Source organism: Macaca thibetana, chromosome 1 (genome assembly GCF_024542745.1).
Source record: "Macaca thibetana thibetana isolate TM-01 chromosome 1, ASM2454274v1, whole genome shotgun sequence".
Lineage (NCBI taxonomy): Eukaryota > Metazoa > Chordata > Mammalia > Primates > Cercopithecidae > Macaca > Macaca thibetana.
In genome coordinates, this window is record NC_065578.1 from 146,784,736 (window position 1) to 146,805,334 (window position 20,599).

Below are 20,599 nucleotides of genomic sequence, written 5' to 3' on the forward strand. Positions count from 1 at the left end.
CAACTGAACAAAGTAAAGAAGAAAGAAAGTTACTTAAGAAAAACTGCTGAAATGTGTTTATTGTAAAATAAAAGTTTATGCACTTAAAATAATAACGGTAGTAATTTCTTACAGGTGCATCAGACAAAAATCAGCTTCTTTATCAATGGCGTGGAGAAGGATCATACACCGTTCGATGCAAGAACTCTAAGTGGTTCAATTACAGATTTTGCATCTGGTACTGTGCAAATAGGACAGAGTTTAAATGGTAAGTTTCCGACTTCAGAATGTTATTTATTTCATTCAATTACATTGTTCTTAAAAATGCGTCAAACAAATAATATTTTAAAATATCTACATGTATTCATCTTCTAAGGCTACTGAACAAATTACCACCAACTGGGTGGCAGATTAATAAAATTAAAACTTATTTTTTCACAGTTCTGGAAGCTGAAAGTCAGAAATTAAGGGTTCAGTGGTGTTGGTTCCTTCTGGAGGCTGTGAGGGCAAATCCATTCCATGTCTCCCTCTTCGTGGTGGCTGCTGGCAATCCTTAGTGTTGCTTTACTTGCTGCTTCCCAACTGCAATCTTTGCCTCAGCCTTCATGTGGCCCTCTCCTCTGAATCTTCTCCCCTTTACCTCTGTTATAAGGACACTTGTCATTGGATTTAGGGCCCACTCACAGTCAGGAGGATCTCACCCTGAGTTCCTTAATTATACTTGCAAAGACTCTTTTTCCAAATTAAGGTCACAGTTACAGGTTCCAGGTGGATAATAGATCTTTTGGGTCTACTATTTAACTTTCTACATTTGGGAAGCTTTCAAATAGAAACTTCTTTATTCTGATTAGTTTTTAAGTAATTTCAACGTGTAATAAATTATATTTCCTCTCTGTCTCTCTTTTTTGATGGGTTTACATTTTAATGTACAGCATTGTTAAAGTAGGACTACAAAGTATTAGATGAAACCTGAGAAATAGTATTAATATGTAATTAACTGGACTAATGTTTACATTTATTACATTAAAAATGAGCCATATAGTTTAAGAAGATATCATATACTATATATTGAATAAAACCAGAAGTTGAAATAAGAAATTATCTTGAAATACCTAGTACAATGGTCTTTAAAATGCCTACATATTAAAATAAAAATATTATTTTATATTATTATATAATATATGCTCATTATAAAAAAATCTAAACAATATGGAACTCTGTGAAATAAAAAGTATTTTTCATATTTCTATCTTCAGAGATAGATATAGTTGAACTTTTTTATACTCCTCCAGATTTTTAGTACATTTTTAGCTAGAGATATAGTTATAAATATATTTTTCCAAAAATAAAATTACAATACATATGCTTTCTCTGAGCCCTCTAAAAATAAATACTTCTCCTTCAAATGTTATAAACAACATTCCATGTCAATGTATCTTCTCATTTAGATATATGTTCTCATTTAAGATGGCTGCATTGTGTGCAATTGTATAGTTGCTATCCATATTTCTTCAGTTCCTGTAGTGAACATTTAGGGTTTTTTTAATGTTTCAGTATAATTAGCAGTTATTTTATAGAAAATATTATATATATCTACATATGTGTATATATCTGTGTCTATATCTACGTTTCTATTTATATATATCAACTAACAACCTATCAATCATATACATAGACATATACATACATACATATGTATTTGAGCAGTTACCTGATTGCACAGTTCCTTAATACTCTATACATTGGTGCCAACCTGCGTGAGTTCATATCCCATTTCCTCACTTACTAGCTATATGGCTGGCAAGGTATTTTAATGTCTCTGAAGTGTAGTCACCCTGACTTTAAAATGATGGTGATGATAATATTGATACTCCATAGAGCCAATGTAAGGATCAAATGAAGCAATGCCATATAAAACATTACTGTGTTTCAAGCACCTGCCATGTAGTAGATACTCAATATTTATTTGTTAAATGAATGAATGAATGAAGTGCTAAGCACAATGCCTGTATATAAACTATATTTTCTCTCTCGGGCATAGGGCTGGATTTTAATGTACAGCATTGTTAAAGTAGGACTTGATACAGTATTAGGTGAAAACTGAGAAATAATATTAACATATAATTAACTGGACTATGTAGTTTATATTTTCTCACACTAAAAATTTGCCATGTAATTTAAGAAGATAACATATATTCTATATATTGAAAAAAACCAAGAATGTGTACTAAACTATATTAGTAAATAATAAGATTATTATTATTTTTATTATTATTATTATTTTGAGATGGAGTTTCGCTCGTCCCCCAGGCTGGAGTGCAGTGGTACAATCTTGGCTCACTGCAACCTCTGCCTCCCAGGTTCAAGCGATTCGCCTGCCTCAGCATCCTGAGTAGCTGGGATTACAAGTGTGTGCCACCACACCTAACTTTTGTATTTTTAGTAGAGATGGGGTTTCACCATGTTGGCCAGTCTGGTCTGGAACTCCTGGCCTCAGATGATCCACCCACCTTGGCTTCCCAAAATGCTGGGATTACAGGCGTAAGCCACCACACCTAGGCGTAAATAATACTATTATTATTATTAATGTTATTATAATTATTTCCCTAAAATAGAAATAATTACATAGAGATTGAATGGCTGGGTTGAAGTACATGGTCATTTTATATTTTAATACATATTACAGAGATTGCTCTAATGCATAACAACAGGCTACCTCCAGAAAGGCTGTGAAAATTTATAACCTCATTAAAATATATAGCCAAGTACTTGTTTCCTTAAACTCTAACCTTACAAATTATCCAAATTATCCACTTTTTTTTCACCCATGCCATTCCTCTAAGTGAAAAATATTGTTGAATATTGACTTAGAATTATTTGGCCATTAATGAGTTTGAGTAGCTTTTTACATATGTCTTGATCATTTGCATTTCATTTGTGAATTCCTTATTCATACAATGTGTCCATATTTATACTCTATAATTCCTTATTTATTTATAAAAACTAATTTATGTTAAGAATGTTATGCTGTATGTGTTTTCTTCAGTTTTTAGATGGCTTATGAACTTTGTGGTCTAGACATTTTAAAGTAATCTTTTAAGATTTAAGCAAAACAAAACATGTATGCAAGATAGTGCATAAATATTAAAGGTATAGCTTGATGAGTTTTTAATATTTATGTACACCTGTGTAATTCTAATTTGGAAAAAGTTGTAGAACATTTCCAGAATCTCAGAGTCCCCTAATGAACATCCACTATAAAGGTAAAAACAGAATAGCATCAATGTAGCCCTCTATAACTAGAGATTAATGTTGCCTATTCTTGAACTAACATACAAATAAAATCATGAAGTAGGTACTCTTTTGTGTTCTTTTTGCTTAACACTATGCCAATGAGATTTTTCCATAGTGTATGCAGTTATATTTTTAGCTTTAGGAAATACTTCTGAAAAGTTTTCCAAAGTGGGTGACCCAACAAGCAATATTTGAGGATTTCAGTTGTTCCACATCCTTACCAACTCTTAGTATTGCCAGATGTTATCATTCTTTGTCATTCTGGTAGCCAGGTAGTGCCTTTCCTGATCATTAGTGATACTCAGATCTTTTCATGGGCTTATTTGCCAAGTGAATATGCTTTTTTGTGAAGCCTTCTGCCAATATTTAATTGGACAATTTGTGTTTTTCTTAATAATTTATTGGAGGTTTTCAATATTTTGAATATGAGTTCTTTGACAAATACATGATAGCAAATACGTTCTTCTGGGCTAAGGCTTATAGTCTCATTCTCTTGATAGTATTTGTTGATAAGCAGAGCTTCTTAATTTTAATGAGTCTAATTTAGTCATTGTTCTATACTTAATACTTCTTGTGTTCTGTTTAGACTATTTTTGCAAACTCTGATATCTTGAAGATATTCTCCTACAGTTTATTCAGGAAGCTTTATTTTTTTACTTTTCAAATTTTGGTTTATGTTCTATCTGGAATAGATTTTTTGAGATTATATAAAGTAGGGATCAAATTTTTTTCCCACCTGTATGCATAATTAACCTAGAAAACCTTGTTTCTTGAAACAAATCATTGTTTCTACCATTCTGCAGTGGTAACATCATGAATCAGGTATCTGTACATGTGAAGATGGATTTGTTTCTGAACTTTCTTTTCTGCCCCAATGATCTGTCTGTCTGGCTATAATTGGATCAAAATATTTAGTTTTAATTACTGTAGCTTCACACATGTCTTCATATCTAGTAGTTCTCCACCTTTTTTTCTTTTTTAAGATTGCCTTGGCTATTATATATGAATTTTAGAAACAGTTTTTCAATTTTCATTTAAAAATTCTGTTAGATTTAAATTACTAAGTTGCATTTGGGAGAATGGACATCTAGACAATATCAAGTATCCAGCCCATAAATGTAATATATTCCTTGATTTCTCCCAGCAATGTTTTAAGTTTTCTGTATAGAGGTCTCACTCTTATTTGTTAAACTTGTTCAAACACATTCATTGGTTTTACTTTTTAATAGACTGTATTTTTTAGAGCAATTTTAGAGTCACAGAAAAATTGAGTAGAAAGTGTAGAGAGTTCCAGTATTCTCTCTGCTCCTACACATGCACAGCCTTCCCGGTTGTCAGTATCCCTCACCAGAGCAGTTTATGGTATATTTGTTACAATTGATGAACCTACATTGACACATCATTATCACTCACAGTCCATAGTTTACATTAGAGTTCACTCTTGGTGTTGTACAATGACAAGTATTCACTACTCCAGTATCCTCCAGAGTAGTTTCACTCCCTAAAAATCACTGATCTTTTCACTGTCTCTGTATTTTCACCTTTTCCAGAATATCATATAGTTGGAATAAAAAATAATGTAAATAATATAGCCTCAGATTGGCTTGTTTCACTGAGTATTATGCATGTAAGATTTCTCCATGTCTTTTCATGGCTTGGTGGTTCATTTCTTCTTAGTACTAAATAATATTCAATGGTTAGATATAGTATAGTTGATTTATTCATTCACCTACTGAAGGACATCTTGGTTGCTTCCAAGTTTTGGCAATTATGAGTAAAGTTGCTATAAACATCAGTGTGTAGGTTTTTGTGTGAACATAAGTTTTCAACTTATAAATACCAAAGAGCGCAATTACTGGATCGTATGGTAAGATATGTTTAGTTTTGTAAGAAACTGTAAAATTGTCTTCCAAAATGACTATATCATTTTACATTCCCATCAGCAGTGAAAGAGAGTTCCTGTTGCCCCACATCCTCACCAGCATCTGGTATTGTCAGTGTTGTGGCTTTTTGGCCTGTTGGTTTTCATGCAGTTATACTTAGTATTGTTTTTGAACTTCATTTTCTAATTTTGTTACTATTACATTAAAATATAATCAGTTTTTATATTTACCTGTGTTCAGTGACCTTGTCAAACTCATTATTAATTCTAATAGGTACACAGTCCTATCATTTGAACATATCCGGAACTCAATTCTTTTTGAATGTTTGTAATACATGTATGTATTGGACATGCCATAAATACCTCCTATAGATATTTTTATCTGATGCACTTATTAATTCCAAAATAATATAAAATGTTAGTTTTGTTTTTCCCTATGGCCTGAGTTATTAGACCAATGTCTAGTTTTAAAAAAGAAGGTATATATTTTTGATATTCAAAACACTGTGGTTAAATTGCCAAGCTCTGGTTTAAATATAACCCAGGTGTGATTCTTTGATCAAAATATTTACTCTTTTTAAGTCTGGTTTCTAATCTATGAAATGATGTTTTAATATGTAATTCATAGGAATCTTATAAGAATTATGTGAGATGTTGTATGTTTAGAACATATTGCTTGTTGTATAGTAAATGTGCATTAAGTGGTAACTATTTTTAAACTCTTTGAACATCTATTTTCTTATTGTGAAACAATAAGATAACACTATCTTTCCATATGATTGTTGTACCAATCAAAAGAGAAAATATGAAGACTCTATTACTTTAGTTTGTGTATGCTCTTAGATCAAGCTAAACGTATGTGAAGAAGCAATATTTTAAGGAACTTATATATTTAGGAACTTGGTTTGAGTAATTAGTATATTGTATAATTTTATGAAATAGTCTGTGTGCAGAATTTTTAAATAACACATTAAATCTTGTGAGCCTTATTTCAATATTTAATCCCCATTAGTACTTCTAAAAGTGTTTTATTGCACCAAATGTTGCTCAAAGTATTTGATAGTGCCATAAATTAGTCCACTATGCACTGTAGGGTTAAAATGGCTTGCTTCTATTCTACTTCAGTATACTAAATGTTGGATTAATGCTTCAAAACGACAGTGTGAACTGAAGATGTTATTTTTAAACTGTATAGAAATAAATTTCACTTCTGATTAGAAAACATGTAACAGGAAACCGGTTTATTTCAAATATTATTTAGTTTTTATTACAATTTTCTCCTTTACGTTCTGGGCATTTAAGGGCTACAGAAGGAAAAAGATATTTTAAATAATTTTTATCTTTATTCTATCAATTTATATGTACAGTCGTACCTACTGTATCTTTTCTCTAATTAGAGATGGCATATAGACTGGCTCATTACTTCTGCCTAATGAGCCAGGCTCCATGCCACCTCTCTAATCAGAAAAGAGATAGGTACAGAATGTTCCTATGGACTTAGTATAAATCATTTTCTTTCTCTTGCTTGCTCCTTTTTTAAATCAAAAAATTAAGTCACTGTCCTCCATACTTTTGTCCATATCCAAGATGGTTTCATTCAAAAGAGGTAATTGTGCAAGCAGTTACAGAGCTGAGTTAAAGGAGCTCTCATGCAGTGCCAGGCCGGCTGTCTCTGCTTTGGAACAGACACTGCCTCAAACACAAGCACATCAAATGAAGGCCTACAGCAGATCAAGATGGATCTTTTCTGCCTTTCTCTGATTAGGTTTGACTTGGTTTTGTGTTTCTGCACCCGGAAAGTAACAACCTTCCACATGAGTGTTGGCTACTACAGAGCTTTTTCTTTGGGTCTTATCTCCAGCATAACTGCCTAGAAAAATGTGTTGCCAGTGACACTTTCTGTTACTGCAGGACTTGTCGTTGCTTTCCCTGGAAAATTAATCAATGGACCAAATGCATGCTTTTTAATGAACCCTCATCTATCCTTATTAGTGGTATAATCTGATTTGATCATGCTGATTTTTATCATACAAATAGAAACACCTTAGACCATCTATATCAACCAAAGTGTGACGACTCCTTTTTAGAACATTTCCTTTTCATTGTAGATTTATTTTAGTGCTTCCAGTTGGATATATAACCTAGAGCACTTGTGTTAGCAGATACGTAGTTATGAGGAGTCACCAATGTCATCGTGGTAATAGACCATACTAACTCTCCAAATTTTGGATATAAAATTACAGAACGATGTGAATCAAAACTTTTCTGAGTTATTTCTGAACTCATTTATCAGCAGAGTTCTAGTTGTCAATTAAAGGTGAGAATTTCTACATTATACATTCAAATGTGCATAGCACTTTCTTAAAAAGATCTTTGGTCATTAAGGAATCAATAAATATTTGTTGAGTGTCTGTTAAAGTGAATATGCAGGGAAGAAAAGGATCATAGTCTAAAGCTAACTCCTACTTGTCTTCCTTTCTGTGTTTTCAGTGTTGTGTGTCTTAGCCCCTATGCTTGTACTTGATTCTAAAATTGGAATGCTACTTCTAATTTCTACCAGTTTCCCATGGGTTCACGTTTCCAACCTCTGCTAGATATACAAACTCCATTTTAGTTCAGCTGAAGTCATGCTAATTTTATTTTTCAGAGAGAATTGTTTTGGGAATTAGATAAAAAGTAAAGAAATTTAAAAATTACTGAAATGACTAAGAGAATGGAATGGAAGAAGAGTACAGGAATACAGTATATAGATAGAGAGGAGTTTACTTAAAGTTAGTTTCAGAACATTGCAGACAAGATATCTAGCAATATTATCAGACAAGTTATGTTGTATATTTAAAAAGAGGCTAATGTAGCTTTCACAACCATACTAAGTAAAAACTGCTGATTAATTAAAATTTGAATGCAATATATGCAATCATAAGGTAGTAGAGGAAAATGGAGGCAAATGTTTCTATAATTCTAGCATAATTAAGGACCCTTATTAGCACGATACCATGTCCAGAAATGCTAAAGGAAAATATTGAATCATCTGACTAACAAACTGGAATTTTAAAATTCAAACAATGATTATCATTTTGTACTTGATAGTTTGGAAAGAACTAAAAAAGAGATTAGACGCGTGTTGGAAAGAGTTTGGGGTAACCTGGAAAACTATCAAAAGTAAAAATGTGAAAGCTACTTAATCCAAGATTTCTACTTCCAGGACATTATCTCTAGAATATTATTAGACGAAGTCTTAAATACATACTCAAAATGTTCATTGTAGAATTATTTAAAGTAACAAATAACTGGAATCAGTTAAATCTTCAAAAAGGAATTGATTTAATAAATTATAATTTATGCCTACTATGGAATAGTATACACTATCAAGAGGAATGAAATATGTCTCTACGTAGATGACAATGGGTTCATGATGTGTTATTACATGAAACAAACAAGATTGTATAGTACAAAATTCTATAAATTTAATGTATGTGTTATTATAAACATATATATATATATACGTATTATTTAAAGGTCTGGAAGGAAATATGCCAAAATGTTGTTCAGAATGTTAGTAATGTTAATCTCTATGAGTGGGATTGCAAATAATTGCCTTTTAAATTTCTTTTGTGCAATTTTTTTCAGTAGACTATAATTTTATAATAAGAATTAAAAATATTTTCCAATTTTGGAGAAATAATAAATGGAAGCATTTTCAGAATGGATTTATTCTATGAATGTAACAAGTTCAACCAGAGACGTCTAATATGTATAGTATAGAGGGCAATCTTGAAAATGTTAGTCATTTAAATTCTGTACTTGTCACATGGATTCAGGAAACACAAGCATTCCTTGGACATTTAACTCATTGTACATACAAATTATTATTACTATAATAATTAGTGCCTGATAAGCAAAGCATGAGATTTAGAATCAGACAGATTTGAGTTTGAATTCTAGTTCTGCTTCTTAACAGCCAAGTGAATTTGGCAAATAATTTAACTTCTCAATCCAATTTCCTAATATGTTTTCTCATTTATAAAATGTGTTTTATTATTACATACTTTTCAGGGTGATCAGAGAGCTTATAAATAATACATGTTTGATTCATGTTAGGTATTCAATAAAATTTTGCTATCATAAATATTATTGTTAATTTAGTTATTGTTTAAGTTTATTGACTGTGATACTTACGTATTTTAAAATAATGGCCATGACCATATTTATTTATTTATTTATTTTGGCTGAAATTCAAAATTCACTTAGGGTGAGGGAGAAAAAACGTCCAGTTTAGATTCGTTACATAGCAGATATTTTTAAATTCTGTGTTTTGTCTATGTAAACCCCACAAAATAATTTCTCTGTCTTTTTAAAGATCTGCCCTTTCTAGTGTTCTTCATTGTTTCCTGTTTATCCTCACTTCCACCTGATGTTATTTCTTCTTAACCTGAAGAACCTCCCTCCCTTTTCATTGCTTGTAGCTCAGGCTGCTGAAGCAAATTCTCTCAGCTTTTGTAACAATGTCTTTACTTTTGCAGGATATTTTCATTTGATATAGAATTCTATATTGATTACTGTTATTTCTTTTAGAACTTCAAAGATGTTTCATTGTCTTCTTGCCTTCATTATTTCTGGTGAGATATCAGCCACTATTTATATAAATGTTTTCTTGTATACTATATGTTTGTTTGTTTGTTTGCTTATTTTCTTGTTTGTTTTTGAGGCAGTCTTTCATTCTGTCAACCCAGGCTGGACGGCAGTGGTATGATCTTGGCTCACTGCAACCTCTGCCTCCTGGGTCCAAGTGATTCTCATGCCTCTGTCTCCCAAGTAGCGGAGATTACAGGTGTACACCACCATGCTCAGATAATTTTTGTATTTTTAGTAGAGACCGTGTTTCACCATGTTGGCCAGGCTGGTCTCGAACTCCTGACCTCAGATGATCCACCCTCCTCAGCCTCCCAAGGTGCTGGGATTACAAGTGTGAGCCACCACGCCTGGCCTATATATTGTTTTCCACTTGATGCTGTTAAGATTTTCTTTCTATCTTTCATGTTATCAGTTTCACTATGATATGCCTAGGCATGGTTTTCATATACTGTCCTGCTTGAGGTTTGCTTGAATTCTTGGATCTGTAAGTTGGTGTTTTCATTACATTTGGAAGTTCTGATAGTTGTATCTTCAAACTTTTCTTTCTTTTTTTCCTTTTTTTGCTTCATTTTCTTTCTTCGTTCTTCGATAATAAGACTCCAGTTAGATTTATGTTAGAGCACTAGAAAGTGTCCCATAGGTATTGGATACACTTGTGTTTGCTCCTTTGTTTTCATTTTCCCCACTCTTTTTTGTGTTTCAGTTTGGATATTTTCTATTTGACTTGTCTTGATTTCACTGATCATTTTCTGTTTTGTGTCTAGGCTGCTGCTAAGCCCATCTAGAAAATTGTTGATTTCTAAATTATGCTTTTCATTTCAAGTATTTTCATTTGACTGTGTTTTGTAGACTTCATCTATTGGCTCAAATTCACCCATCTATTCACGTATATTATTCGCTATCACCCCTAGATCTTTTAGCTTTTATATTATGTGTATTTCCAAATCCCTATTTGATGATTCCAAAATGTGGGCCATGTCTGTATCTCCTTCTATTGACTCTTTCCTCTCTTTACAAAGGGCCACATTGTATTGATTTCTGATGTGTCTTAAATGTTTTTATTGTATGATAAATACTTTGCGTAAAAGAATGAAAGAGGTGGAAGTAAATAATGTTTTTGCATTTTTCCCTTTACTAAGAAGAGCACTGCTGGTTCTATGAGACCTCTTGAATGGGATGGGCAGTAGAAAAGAAAAAAATATCAAACTGATTTGAAGTTGATCTGTATGTGGGCTTTACTACAGTTTTAATATTATTTAGCTCACTATTGGTTTCAGATATCTGTGGATAGAATTGAAAATAGTTAGACACATGTGTGGTGGGGCCTCCTTAGAATTCTAGTCTGTCATTCTGGCCTCTATATGGCTGCTTCCTTCTTACTCCTTCTATGCCTGAATCTTCTGTATCTCACCTCTCAGCTAAGTATGGGAGCAATCCTGGGTCTTATCCAGTGAGTTATATATCCAATAAACGCTTGTGTTTCCTGTGAAAGGCTTATTACTTTCTAGAATTTAATTCATTTAGTTTTTTGTGTGCACTCTACATTTTGATGGGTTAAAAAATGATGACTTTAGGGCTTATCTGGCTTGTTTTGGTTGTTAGATTGACAGCAAAGTGATGGTCCCTTACAACATTTTACATTTAAAGCAGATGTTGAACTATTATAACAACATCTAATTTATACCCCCCCCTTTTTTTATTTTTTTGGCACAACTCTGTCTGTACTTAACTCTCCAACCCTCTAGATTGTTTCAGCTATGGCTGGTCACTGACTCTGAACAAAAAAGGTGCATATTACTTGGCCCCAAAGATTATTTTGGTAGAATTCAGGCACTGAAGTTTTAATTACTTCCTCTAATTTTTCATGGGGATTGTCAGCTTTTGTGGGCCCTAATTTTATCTCTGACTTTTAACTTTTATATCTGTTTATTTGGTTTGCCTGAAATCTGTGTACTGCTAATATTTAAAACTGAAACATGTTTTTTTAATAAATCTAGCAATTGGATCTTGTTTCACTAATGATCATGTGGCATCATTGAATCTCAGTGCCCCAGCAGCTCTGTTTGTTCAGTTTGTATAGCACATGCATTTCTTGTGTTTCTTTTTCTGTCAGATACATAATCATATTGATCAGTGTATACCCCTTATACCCTGAGTCCAAAAATTCCTCAACGCTCCTGGGATCTTCAAATGATTTAACAACTTTCCACTATCTCTCACTTTTTGATGTGGTCTCTTCCCTCCTTACTTAGCTTAAGCTTCATGGTCAGTTATTATAACCACTTCTTTTCATGGAACTGGACTTCCCTGCCATTTTTTCTTCACTTCTCCTATGATCTTGGCACTACCACAGCACAGGTTAAATATACCCAAACAGGATGACTCTCCCCACCTTAAACTCATGACCATGAACTTCCTATGTTTCTTGAGGCTGCCCTGTAATCATTCTGTATTTCCCTCATTCATTCACTTTCTCCTGTCTTATGCCAACTATTTATACATTTTCCTTTCTCCTTATCCTGATCGTCAGTGATTATACGACCTCCAACTTCACTACAAAAATTAATAAAAAGAATAAAAGAGCTTCGATAGATTTCTACTGCTATATTTATCCACCACTGGCAAACAATCTATTAATAGATCTGACCAAGAATATTCTTGCCTCATTTTCTCCAATTTACTCCTGTGTTGTAAAATTTTCTTGTATTAATGGAACATTTTCAAGGGAATAAAGGCACGTTGTTATTTTTCCATTAAAAATTATTATTGACCCTCCCCCATTTCTTCCACTAGCCATTTTTTTTTTATTTGCTCCCCTTTTAGCAAAACTTCACCAAAGTATATTCAACCATAGGAGCCTTTAATTCCTATTTTCAAATTCCAACGTCTATAGTCAGCCTTTAGCTCACCACTGCACTTAAGCTACACTTATCAAATCTCTACTCACCTTCACATTATAAATCTAATAGTTAATTTCAAGCCCTTATCTTTTTGACCTATTAACATCATTTAATGGAGGTGATCACTCCTTCCTCCTTGGTGTACGTTCTTCACTTGGCATCTAACACTCCATCATCTCTCTGAGTTTCTAGTTGCTGTGTTTCAGTTTGATTTACTGGTTCCTCTTCATCTGCTTGACATCTTAAGGTACCCCAGGCCTTAAGACTTAGCTCTGCTCCCATGTCTATAGACACTCACTCCCTTAAAGATCACCTCCAATCTTATAGCTTTAAATGTCATCTAAGTGACTTGACCTCCAAATATAAATCTCCCCACCCAGGCCTCTTTCCTCAACTCGAGACTACTCTGTTACATGTATCAAACTACCAAAAGTCTCTATTTGAATGTTTAAATTACATTTCAAAATTAAACTTACTTTTTTCAAAATGGAACTGGTTTTCTTAAGATCTCTCACTTTGATCCATACACTACTTCTTCCATGGTCTTCCTCATCTCAAGTGAAGGCAATTTCATTTTTCCACTAAGACAGAGAAAAAGATGTGGAGTCATCCTTGTCAATTCTCTTTATCTCATATTCAACATTTTTTTGTTTCACAAAATCTTGTTGGTGTTATCATCAGAATATATCCAGATTTTGAATCCTCCTTAGTACTTCCACTAGAATCATCCCAGTCCAAGTCATGGTTGCTACTTTGCCTGGATTACTGCATTATCTTTTAACTACTTCCACCCTGACACTCCACTTTATTCTCAACACAGCAGCCATAATTGTTCTGTTAAATATCAGTCATGCATATTACTTCTCTGCTCAAAATGCTCTATTGTTTCTCCATTTTACCAGAGTAAAAACCACCATTCTTACTATGACCCACAAGACCTAATTGAGCTGACTGCAGTTACTTCTCTGGCTTTATTTCTTACATCTGTTTATTTTGTTCTCCTTGTTTTACACACATTGGCCTTCTTGCTGATTTTTGACTATGTGAGGTGCACTTCTGCCTTGATACCATTGGCTGTTCTTTCAACCTGAAACTTTTCACCTCCTGATATGCATCAGGCTGACTCCCTTACCTGATTAGGTCTGTTCAATACCAGTTTCTTAAATACACCTTCCTTATCACCCTATTTACATCTGCAAACACCAACTACCCACTTTGGGTCTCATTATGTTGCTCTATTCTTTTCCATAGCACTTAGCATCTTTAATGTATTATAGGGTTGACTTATTTTTGTTGAATGGATCTGTTTTTCCCTCTCTAATATAAAAGAGTAAGCAAGATTTTTAAAATTTGCATTACTCACTGATATATCCCAGGAGCCAGAAGATTGCCTATCACATGGTAGCTACTCAATACATATTTTCCAAGTAAATGAATGGATGGGCAGCTTCCATGCAGCATTAAGCCTGTGGGTGTGCAGAATGTAAGAGTTGAGGCTTGGGAGCCTCTGCCTAGATTTCAAAGGATGTACAGAAAAGCCTGGGTGTCCAGGCAGTGGCCTGCTGCAGGGGCGTAGCCCTCATGGCCCTAGAACCTCTATTGCGGGAGTGAAAAGGGGAAATGTGGTGTTGGAGTCCCCACAGAGTCTCCTCTAGGGCATTGCCTTGTGGAACTGTGAGAAGAGGGCCACCATATTCCAGAACCCAGAATGGTAGCCACTGGCAGCTTTCACCCTCATCAAGGAAAAGCTGCAGGCACTCAGTGCCAGCCTATGAGAGCAGCCACTGGAGCTGAACCCTGCAAAGCCATAAGGTAGAGCTTCCCAAGGCCTTGGGAGTCCACTCCTCCCACCAATGTGCCCTGGATATGAGACGTGGAGTAAAAGGACATTATTTTGGAGTCATTAAAATTTGATGACTGCCCTTTTGGGCTTCAGACTTGCACAGGGGCTGTAGCCTCTTTTGCTTGGCTGATTTATCCCATTTGGAATGGAAATATTTACCCAATGCTTGTACCTGATTTATACTTTGGAGGTAAATAACTGGTTTTTTATTTTACAGGCTCATAGGTAGAAGGGAATTGCCTTATATAAGAAGAGACTTTGGACGTTGAAGTTAATGCTGGAATGAGTTAAGACTTTGGGAGACTGTTGGGAAGGGATAATTGTATTTTGCAACATGAAAAGAACATGAAATTTTGGAGAGGCCAGAGGCAGAATAACATGGTTTGGATGTGTGTCCCCATGCATGTTCAGTTGTAATCCCCAGGGTAGAGATGGTGCTTGGTGGGAGATGATTGGATTCTGGAGGTGGATTTTTCATGAATGATTTAGTACCATCTCCTTGGTGCTGTCCTCGTGATAGTGAATGAGTTCTCACAAGATCTGGTTATTTAAAAGTGTGTGGCACCTCCTGCCACTTTGCTCCTGCTTTCCACATGTGACGTACCTGCTTCGCCTTCACCTTTTGCCATGATTGTGAGCTTCCTGAGGCCTCTCCAGAATCCAAGCAGATATTAGCACCATCCTTCCTGTAAAGCCTGCAGAACCATGAGTCAACTAAAACTCTTTTCTTTATAAATTACCCAGTCTCAGGTATTTCTTTATAGCAATGCAAGAACAGACTAATACATTATGCTTTGTTACTGATGTCTAAAAATATTTTTTTAAAAAAATTAAAAGCAAGTTTATTAAGACAGTAAAGAAATAAAGAATGGCTACTCCACAGGCAGAGCAGCTCCAAGGACTGCTGGTTGCCCTTTTTTTTTTTTTTTTTTTTTTTTTTAAATGGTTGTTTCTTGATTATATGCTGAACAAGGGGTGGATTATTTATGAGTTTTCCCTGAAAGGGGTGATCGATTCCCAGAATTATGGATTCCTCCCCGTTTTAGACCGTATAGGGTAACTTCCTGATGTTGACATCGCATCTGTAAACTGTCATGGTACTGATGGGAGGGTAGCAGTGATAACCAGAGGTCACTCATATTGCCTTCTTGGTTTTCGTGGGTTTTAGCTGACTTCTTTACTGCAATCTATTTTATCAGCAAGGTCTTTATGACCTGTGTCTTGTGCCAACCTCCTATCTCATCCTGTGACTTAGGATGCCTTACCCTCTTGAGAATGCAGCACAGTAGGCCTCAGCCTTATTTTATGGACCTCCTATTCAAGATGGAGTTGCTCTGCTTCAAAAGCCTCCGACAATCCCCCCCTCCTTTTTACAAGAAAGCTCTTAACCTTAAGGGTTGTAGAGGGATGAAGATCCATCTTCACTAACTTCTTCAACCTGAATAGGGGTGATGATATTCCTGCCTAATAATTAGGGTCTTTTGTCTTTGGAGTAGAGAGGAACTCAATCAGAGAGCATCGGTATGTCAAAGTCCTCTCAGAACGCTTGACTTCTGACAGAAGATGATATCTGGAAGATTAATTTAATTTAATTTAATTTAAGAAAACATTCAGTAAGCTTATCCTGCACAAAGAGTATAACAGCAATATATTCCACAACAATAAAGCAAAATAAATAAAATTATCACAACTAAACTAAATTAGAAGACTTTCCATGAACTGGGCAACTGTTGGAACCAAGCTGATATGGGGTTGCTAGACAATCCCAATATGTGCCCAGAATTAGAATATTGATCCAGATTTTTACATTACCCATTCATTTTGTTTCTTTTGAATAGTAGTCAGAGATCACTGGATGGTTCACAGAAATAAGCAGAGTCTGTCTAAACTGCAGAAAAAACCTTAAACACAACTAATGAGACTAGAATCTAACAGATGTACCATAGTTTTTGAAAAAATTCTTTTTTCTTTCCAGTCTCCCATTTTTACTAAATACAAATTATAATGGAATCGATTTGTGTGGAAAAATGAGCTTTAGTCTTATACTTGGCCTGATTACTTGTATAAAATGCACAAAAATAATTATTTTTCACATAGGATGTTTAAATTGGCTTTGATGGAACTTTGTTCCATAAAAAGGAATCTCAGATAAGACTTTATTAAAGCTGAGCCCAGCCATGGGTTTGTACAATGAAATACCTATTGAGTTGGGTAAACTCCTTTACTCTTGAGGTCCCACGATATCTTGGGGCTCCTGAGTCTGTCAGAAAGTGACATTTTTTTCTTTATCACAGCTCAGGAACCCTGTGCAGGGAATGTGTAGACAAAGAATGGGACCAGTTTTCCCAAGGGGTTTTTATTGGCTTTAGAAGTCAAGATTGATTCCTTAAAGAAAAGCACACCATTCCAGTCAAAGTCTTGGTAAAATAACGAATTTTTCCAATTGTGGCCTGTTACAAAATAAACCAGATTTTTATTGCACTTATGCAAATATCTATTGTCATAAGTTAAGAATACTCACAAATAGTTTCCAAATTCTGAAGAAGTTATGTAGAGAGAAACAAATATGGTCCAAACTTTGTTCACAGGAATATAATTTACTCAATTGTTAAAAGCTGTAAATAGCTTAAAAGAAAAATTGCCTTGGCTCTGATAGCAAAACAAAGGATCAGCAACATTTTAAGCAAAAAGTTAAAAAAGATTACTTCAGCTATCTATTATTCAACCCATGCAATTAACTTCTGTTCTGCTTGATATTCATGAACATTTCAGCTCTCCATCAGTACTGAAAGTTGTATTCTCTCTTCTAATGTCACAATCTCCAAAGTTACTAGAAACCTGCATTCAAGAGCACCTGTCAAAATCCTATAGCTGACTATAAACTTATTTTTTAAAGAGGATTAAAACAAGACAATTTGCTATGGATAAAAAAAAGTTTTAGAACAGCAATTTTTAAAGGCACAATTGATAAAGAAATTTTGGTTAGTTCTGTGGCATACAATAATTTTACTGACAATTGTAACTATTACTGATAATGTACACTAAGTCATATCAGAATTATAAGACTTTGTCATCATTTTGGAACACAAACCAATAACATATTTAGACAAATACAATCCAAAGAAAGCAAAGACCATTTCATATTTGACAATGCTTCCTGTATTATATTTATACCAAATAACCTGAATATGCCATTTTGGACTTTAGGCAACCTACTATCTAAGAGGTTAATTAGGTCAGAAGAAGACATGGTTTATAATTTTATCTTGGAAAGCTTGTCAAATATTAAAGGTTTAAAACACTGTACATCATGGCCGGGCGCGGTGGCTCAAGCCTGTAATCCCAGCACTTTGGGAGGCCGAGACGGGCGGATCACGAGGTCAGGAGATTGAGACCATCCTGGCTAACACGGTGAAACCCCGTCTCTACTAAAAATACAAAAAACTAGCCGGGCGAGGTGGCGGGCGCCTGTAGTCCCAGCTACTCCGGAGGCTGAGGCAGGAGAATGGCTTAAACCCGGGAGGCGGAGCTTGCAGTGAGCTGAAATCCAGCCACTGCACTCCAGCCCGGGCTACAGAGCAAGACTCCGTCTCAAAAAAAAAAATAAAAAAATAAAAAATAAAACACTGTACATCATAAAATATGATTCCAGAGCATCATAAGACATTCATTCAGCCAAAATAATAACTCAAAAAATTTTTAAAATTTTTAAAATTTCAAAAACTTTACGCATTAGTAGAGGGAAGACTTACCTCTTCAAACCATCTGTCTCTTTTCTTTCCTTTCTTATATAAAATTTCTTTTTTAAAAACAACGTCTTTGCATAGTTGGGATATGGCTAATTCCACATGTCTCCAGGCCTTATCTAGATCTAATGTCTCCAAAGTAGGTAAATTGAACAATTTTCAAAAGTCAAAGAAGCAGTTTATGACCTTAAAGCATTTAGTAAACTTAATATGTGACCTGCCTAATTTAGACCAAATGTCTTTATTTTATCAATAATTTTTAAAGCTGTTTTTATTTCCCAAATATTACTAAAGTCACATGAACCAAAAAGGATTACATTTTTTACTTTTCTGGCAAAATATTTGATTTAGACACTTATTATTTTTAAACCAATTAATCAAAGCTCTTTTATATCACATACAAAACACATATAAATACACAGACAGAAAAAGATCCAGTAAGATTTTTCATTTTCCAGTTTCTTAATCTGATTACTGGCTTCAGGATGGAGCCCTTAGAGGAACAGAGCCAGGAATATATGCAGTTTCTACAGCCTATTAAGCAGGCACAGCTGGAAGACAAACTAGATCTCCAGAAATTAAGGGTTCCATTTTAATACTAGATTCTGGATCCCCAAAAGAGGGAATTAGCCCATCTCCCATGGGAGTCTTACCGCTCAGTGGGGAGTGGGGACATTTCCATAACTTCTAAGTGACCAAGAGCATGCTTCTCTGATCCAAATGTGCACAGAGCCAAGTATTCCAAAGCTGTCATTAGCCATTGTCAAACGTTTATTTCCTACATAGTTATTGCACACCAAAGCTTTTTCATAATGTGAAGTGATTTCTGATACCCCAAAAAGTGAAAAACATCAGATAATGCAATGCAAAACACAACACAGCCTTAGATTTTGAGAGGGATCTATCCATTTCTGGTTCCTGGGGTTTCATGAGGAAAACAGATATTTTTTCTCAAAATGGGGTCTGTGGCACTCCTGTTTTTCTCAAGGAGTCCCAGGCTGTTAGAACTTAAATATTTGCTTTTAATTAAGCTGACTTTTAATGTACTGCTCTTTTTAAAAAGTCCTTTTAAATGTCTTATTACCTGACTTTAGCCAGGCCAAACTGTCAATATTTCTGGCTTTTGAGCTTTACCAAAGGTAACCTCCCAGGTGTTCAGAGAAAGGAAAATTCAAGACAGACCATGGAGGGGAAGAGAATCAACAAATGTTCAGGCAGATATCAAACCAGAAAGGACTCATTCTCTAAGCTGGGAATTGAACCCTGAACCTGGGTCACCATTGTGAAAAGAAAGCCTTAGCTACTGAGCTACATGCTGGGCAGTTTCCATTGCTCTTCCCAGGAGTCTAGAGCAACCAATTTTGAGCTTGCAAAGGTTTTAAATGCTCAAGATAATTTTGTAAAGCGAACTATGACATGAACCCCCAAATTCCTGTTTTCTGAATGGTAGAGACCTAGAGAAAGTACTGCTGTGTGGTCACAAGGTCAAGCTCCCAAGGACATAACTGGCCAGTTTGCTGGGCTGTCTTGAACAATAGGCTTATAGGGTCCTAAGCTTGTGTTCTATCCTAAAGTATCCCTCTTTCTAAAGAAAGATACAGAAAGACACATTCATAGTGCAAAGTACAACAGATTCACTACAGCTTAAGACTAGCCTCACAAATCCTTTTTCACGTTAATCAGAATTTTACAGAGGAGATAAACAGTGATTTTTACCGTTCTTTCAACTAGTTTGCACAGAGAGAGAGAGGACAGAAGTCCCACTGGTAAGCCATTCTTACCCTTTTGCTGGCATGCCAGGCCTCTGGGTTCCATTACCCTGAGCAGCCCTAGTGACCCAGCTTGCCACACCATAGCCCTGGGGGCCAAGCTGCAACACAAAGGAAAATTGTCTTTTTTTCTCTCCTAGTCAGAGCAAAATATGTGTGACACAGACATTAGCCACTCTGCTTAGCACTGAATATCAAACTAGCAGGGCTCAAATTTGCCCCTGGTTGGACCCTGTCATCATTAATCCAACCTCTGACAAGAAATTTCAACATGTGGTCTCTGGGCAAGATGGTCACCCTGAGTAACAGAAAAGGTAACAAACGGAAAGGAGAGAAAGAAAGAAAAACATTGGCTGCATACTGCAGGGTGGGGAAGGCAAAATACTCAGGGATGCCAGAGAAAGACCCTCCCATTGCGCAAAAGTTCAGGCTGCCGCTTGTCAGTCATGAAGGGATCTTTTCCAGTAGTCCCAATAGCTCCCAAGCATCCCCCTTTTGGGAGGAAAAAGTTCCCCAAGTCCCACAATCACATGCATGCCTAATTACATCAC

At 35.1% G+C, this 20,599-nt stretch overlaps 1 protein-coding gene across 2 annotated transcripts in view; it reads left to right on the forward strand.

The window, feature by feature from the left end:
- USH2A (usherin) overlaps positions 1 to 20,599 on the forward strand; it is an 801,896-nt gene that overhangs the window by 59,215 nt on the left and 722,082 nt on the right. For both annotated transcript variants that reach the window (XM_050780510.1, XM_050780502.1), the window contains one exon: positions 115 to 247. In XM_050780510.1, the coding sequence (XP_050636467.1) occupies positions 115 to 247 (133 nt within the window). The remainder of the gene's footprint in view (positions 1 to 114; positions 248 to 20,599) is intronic.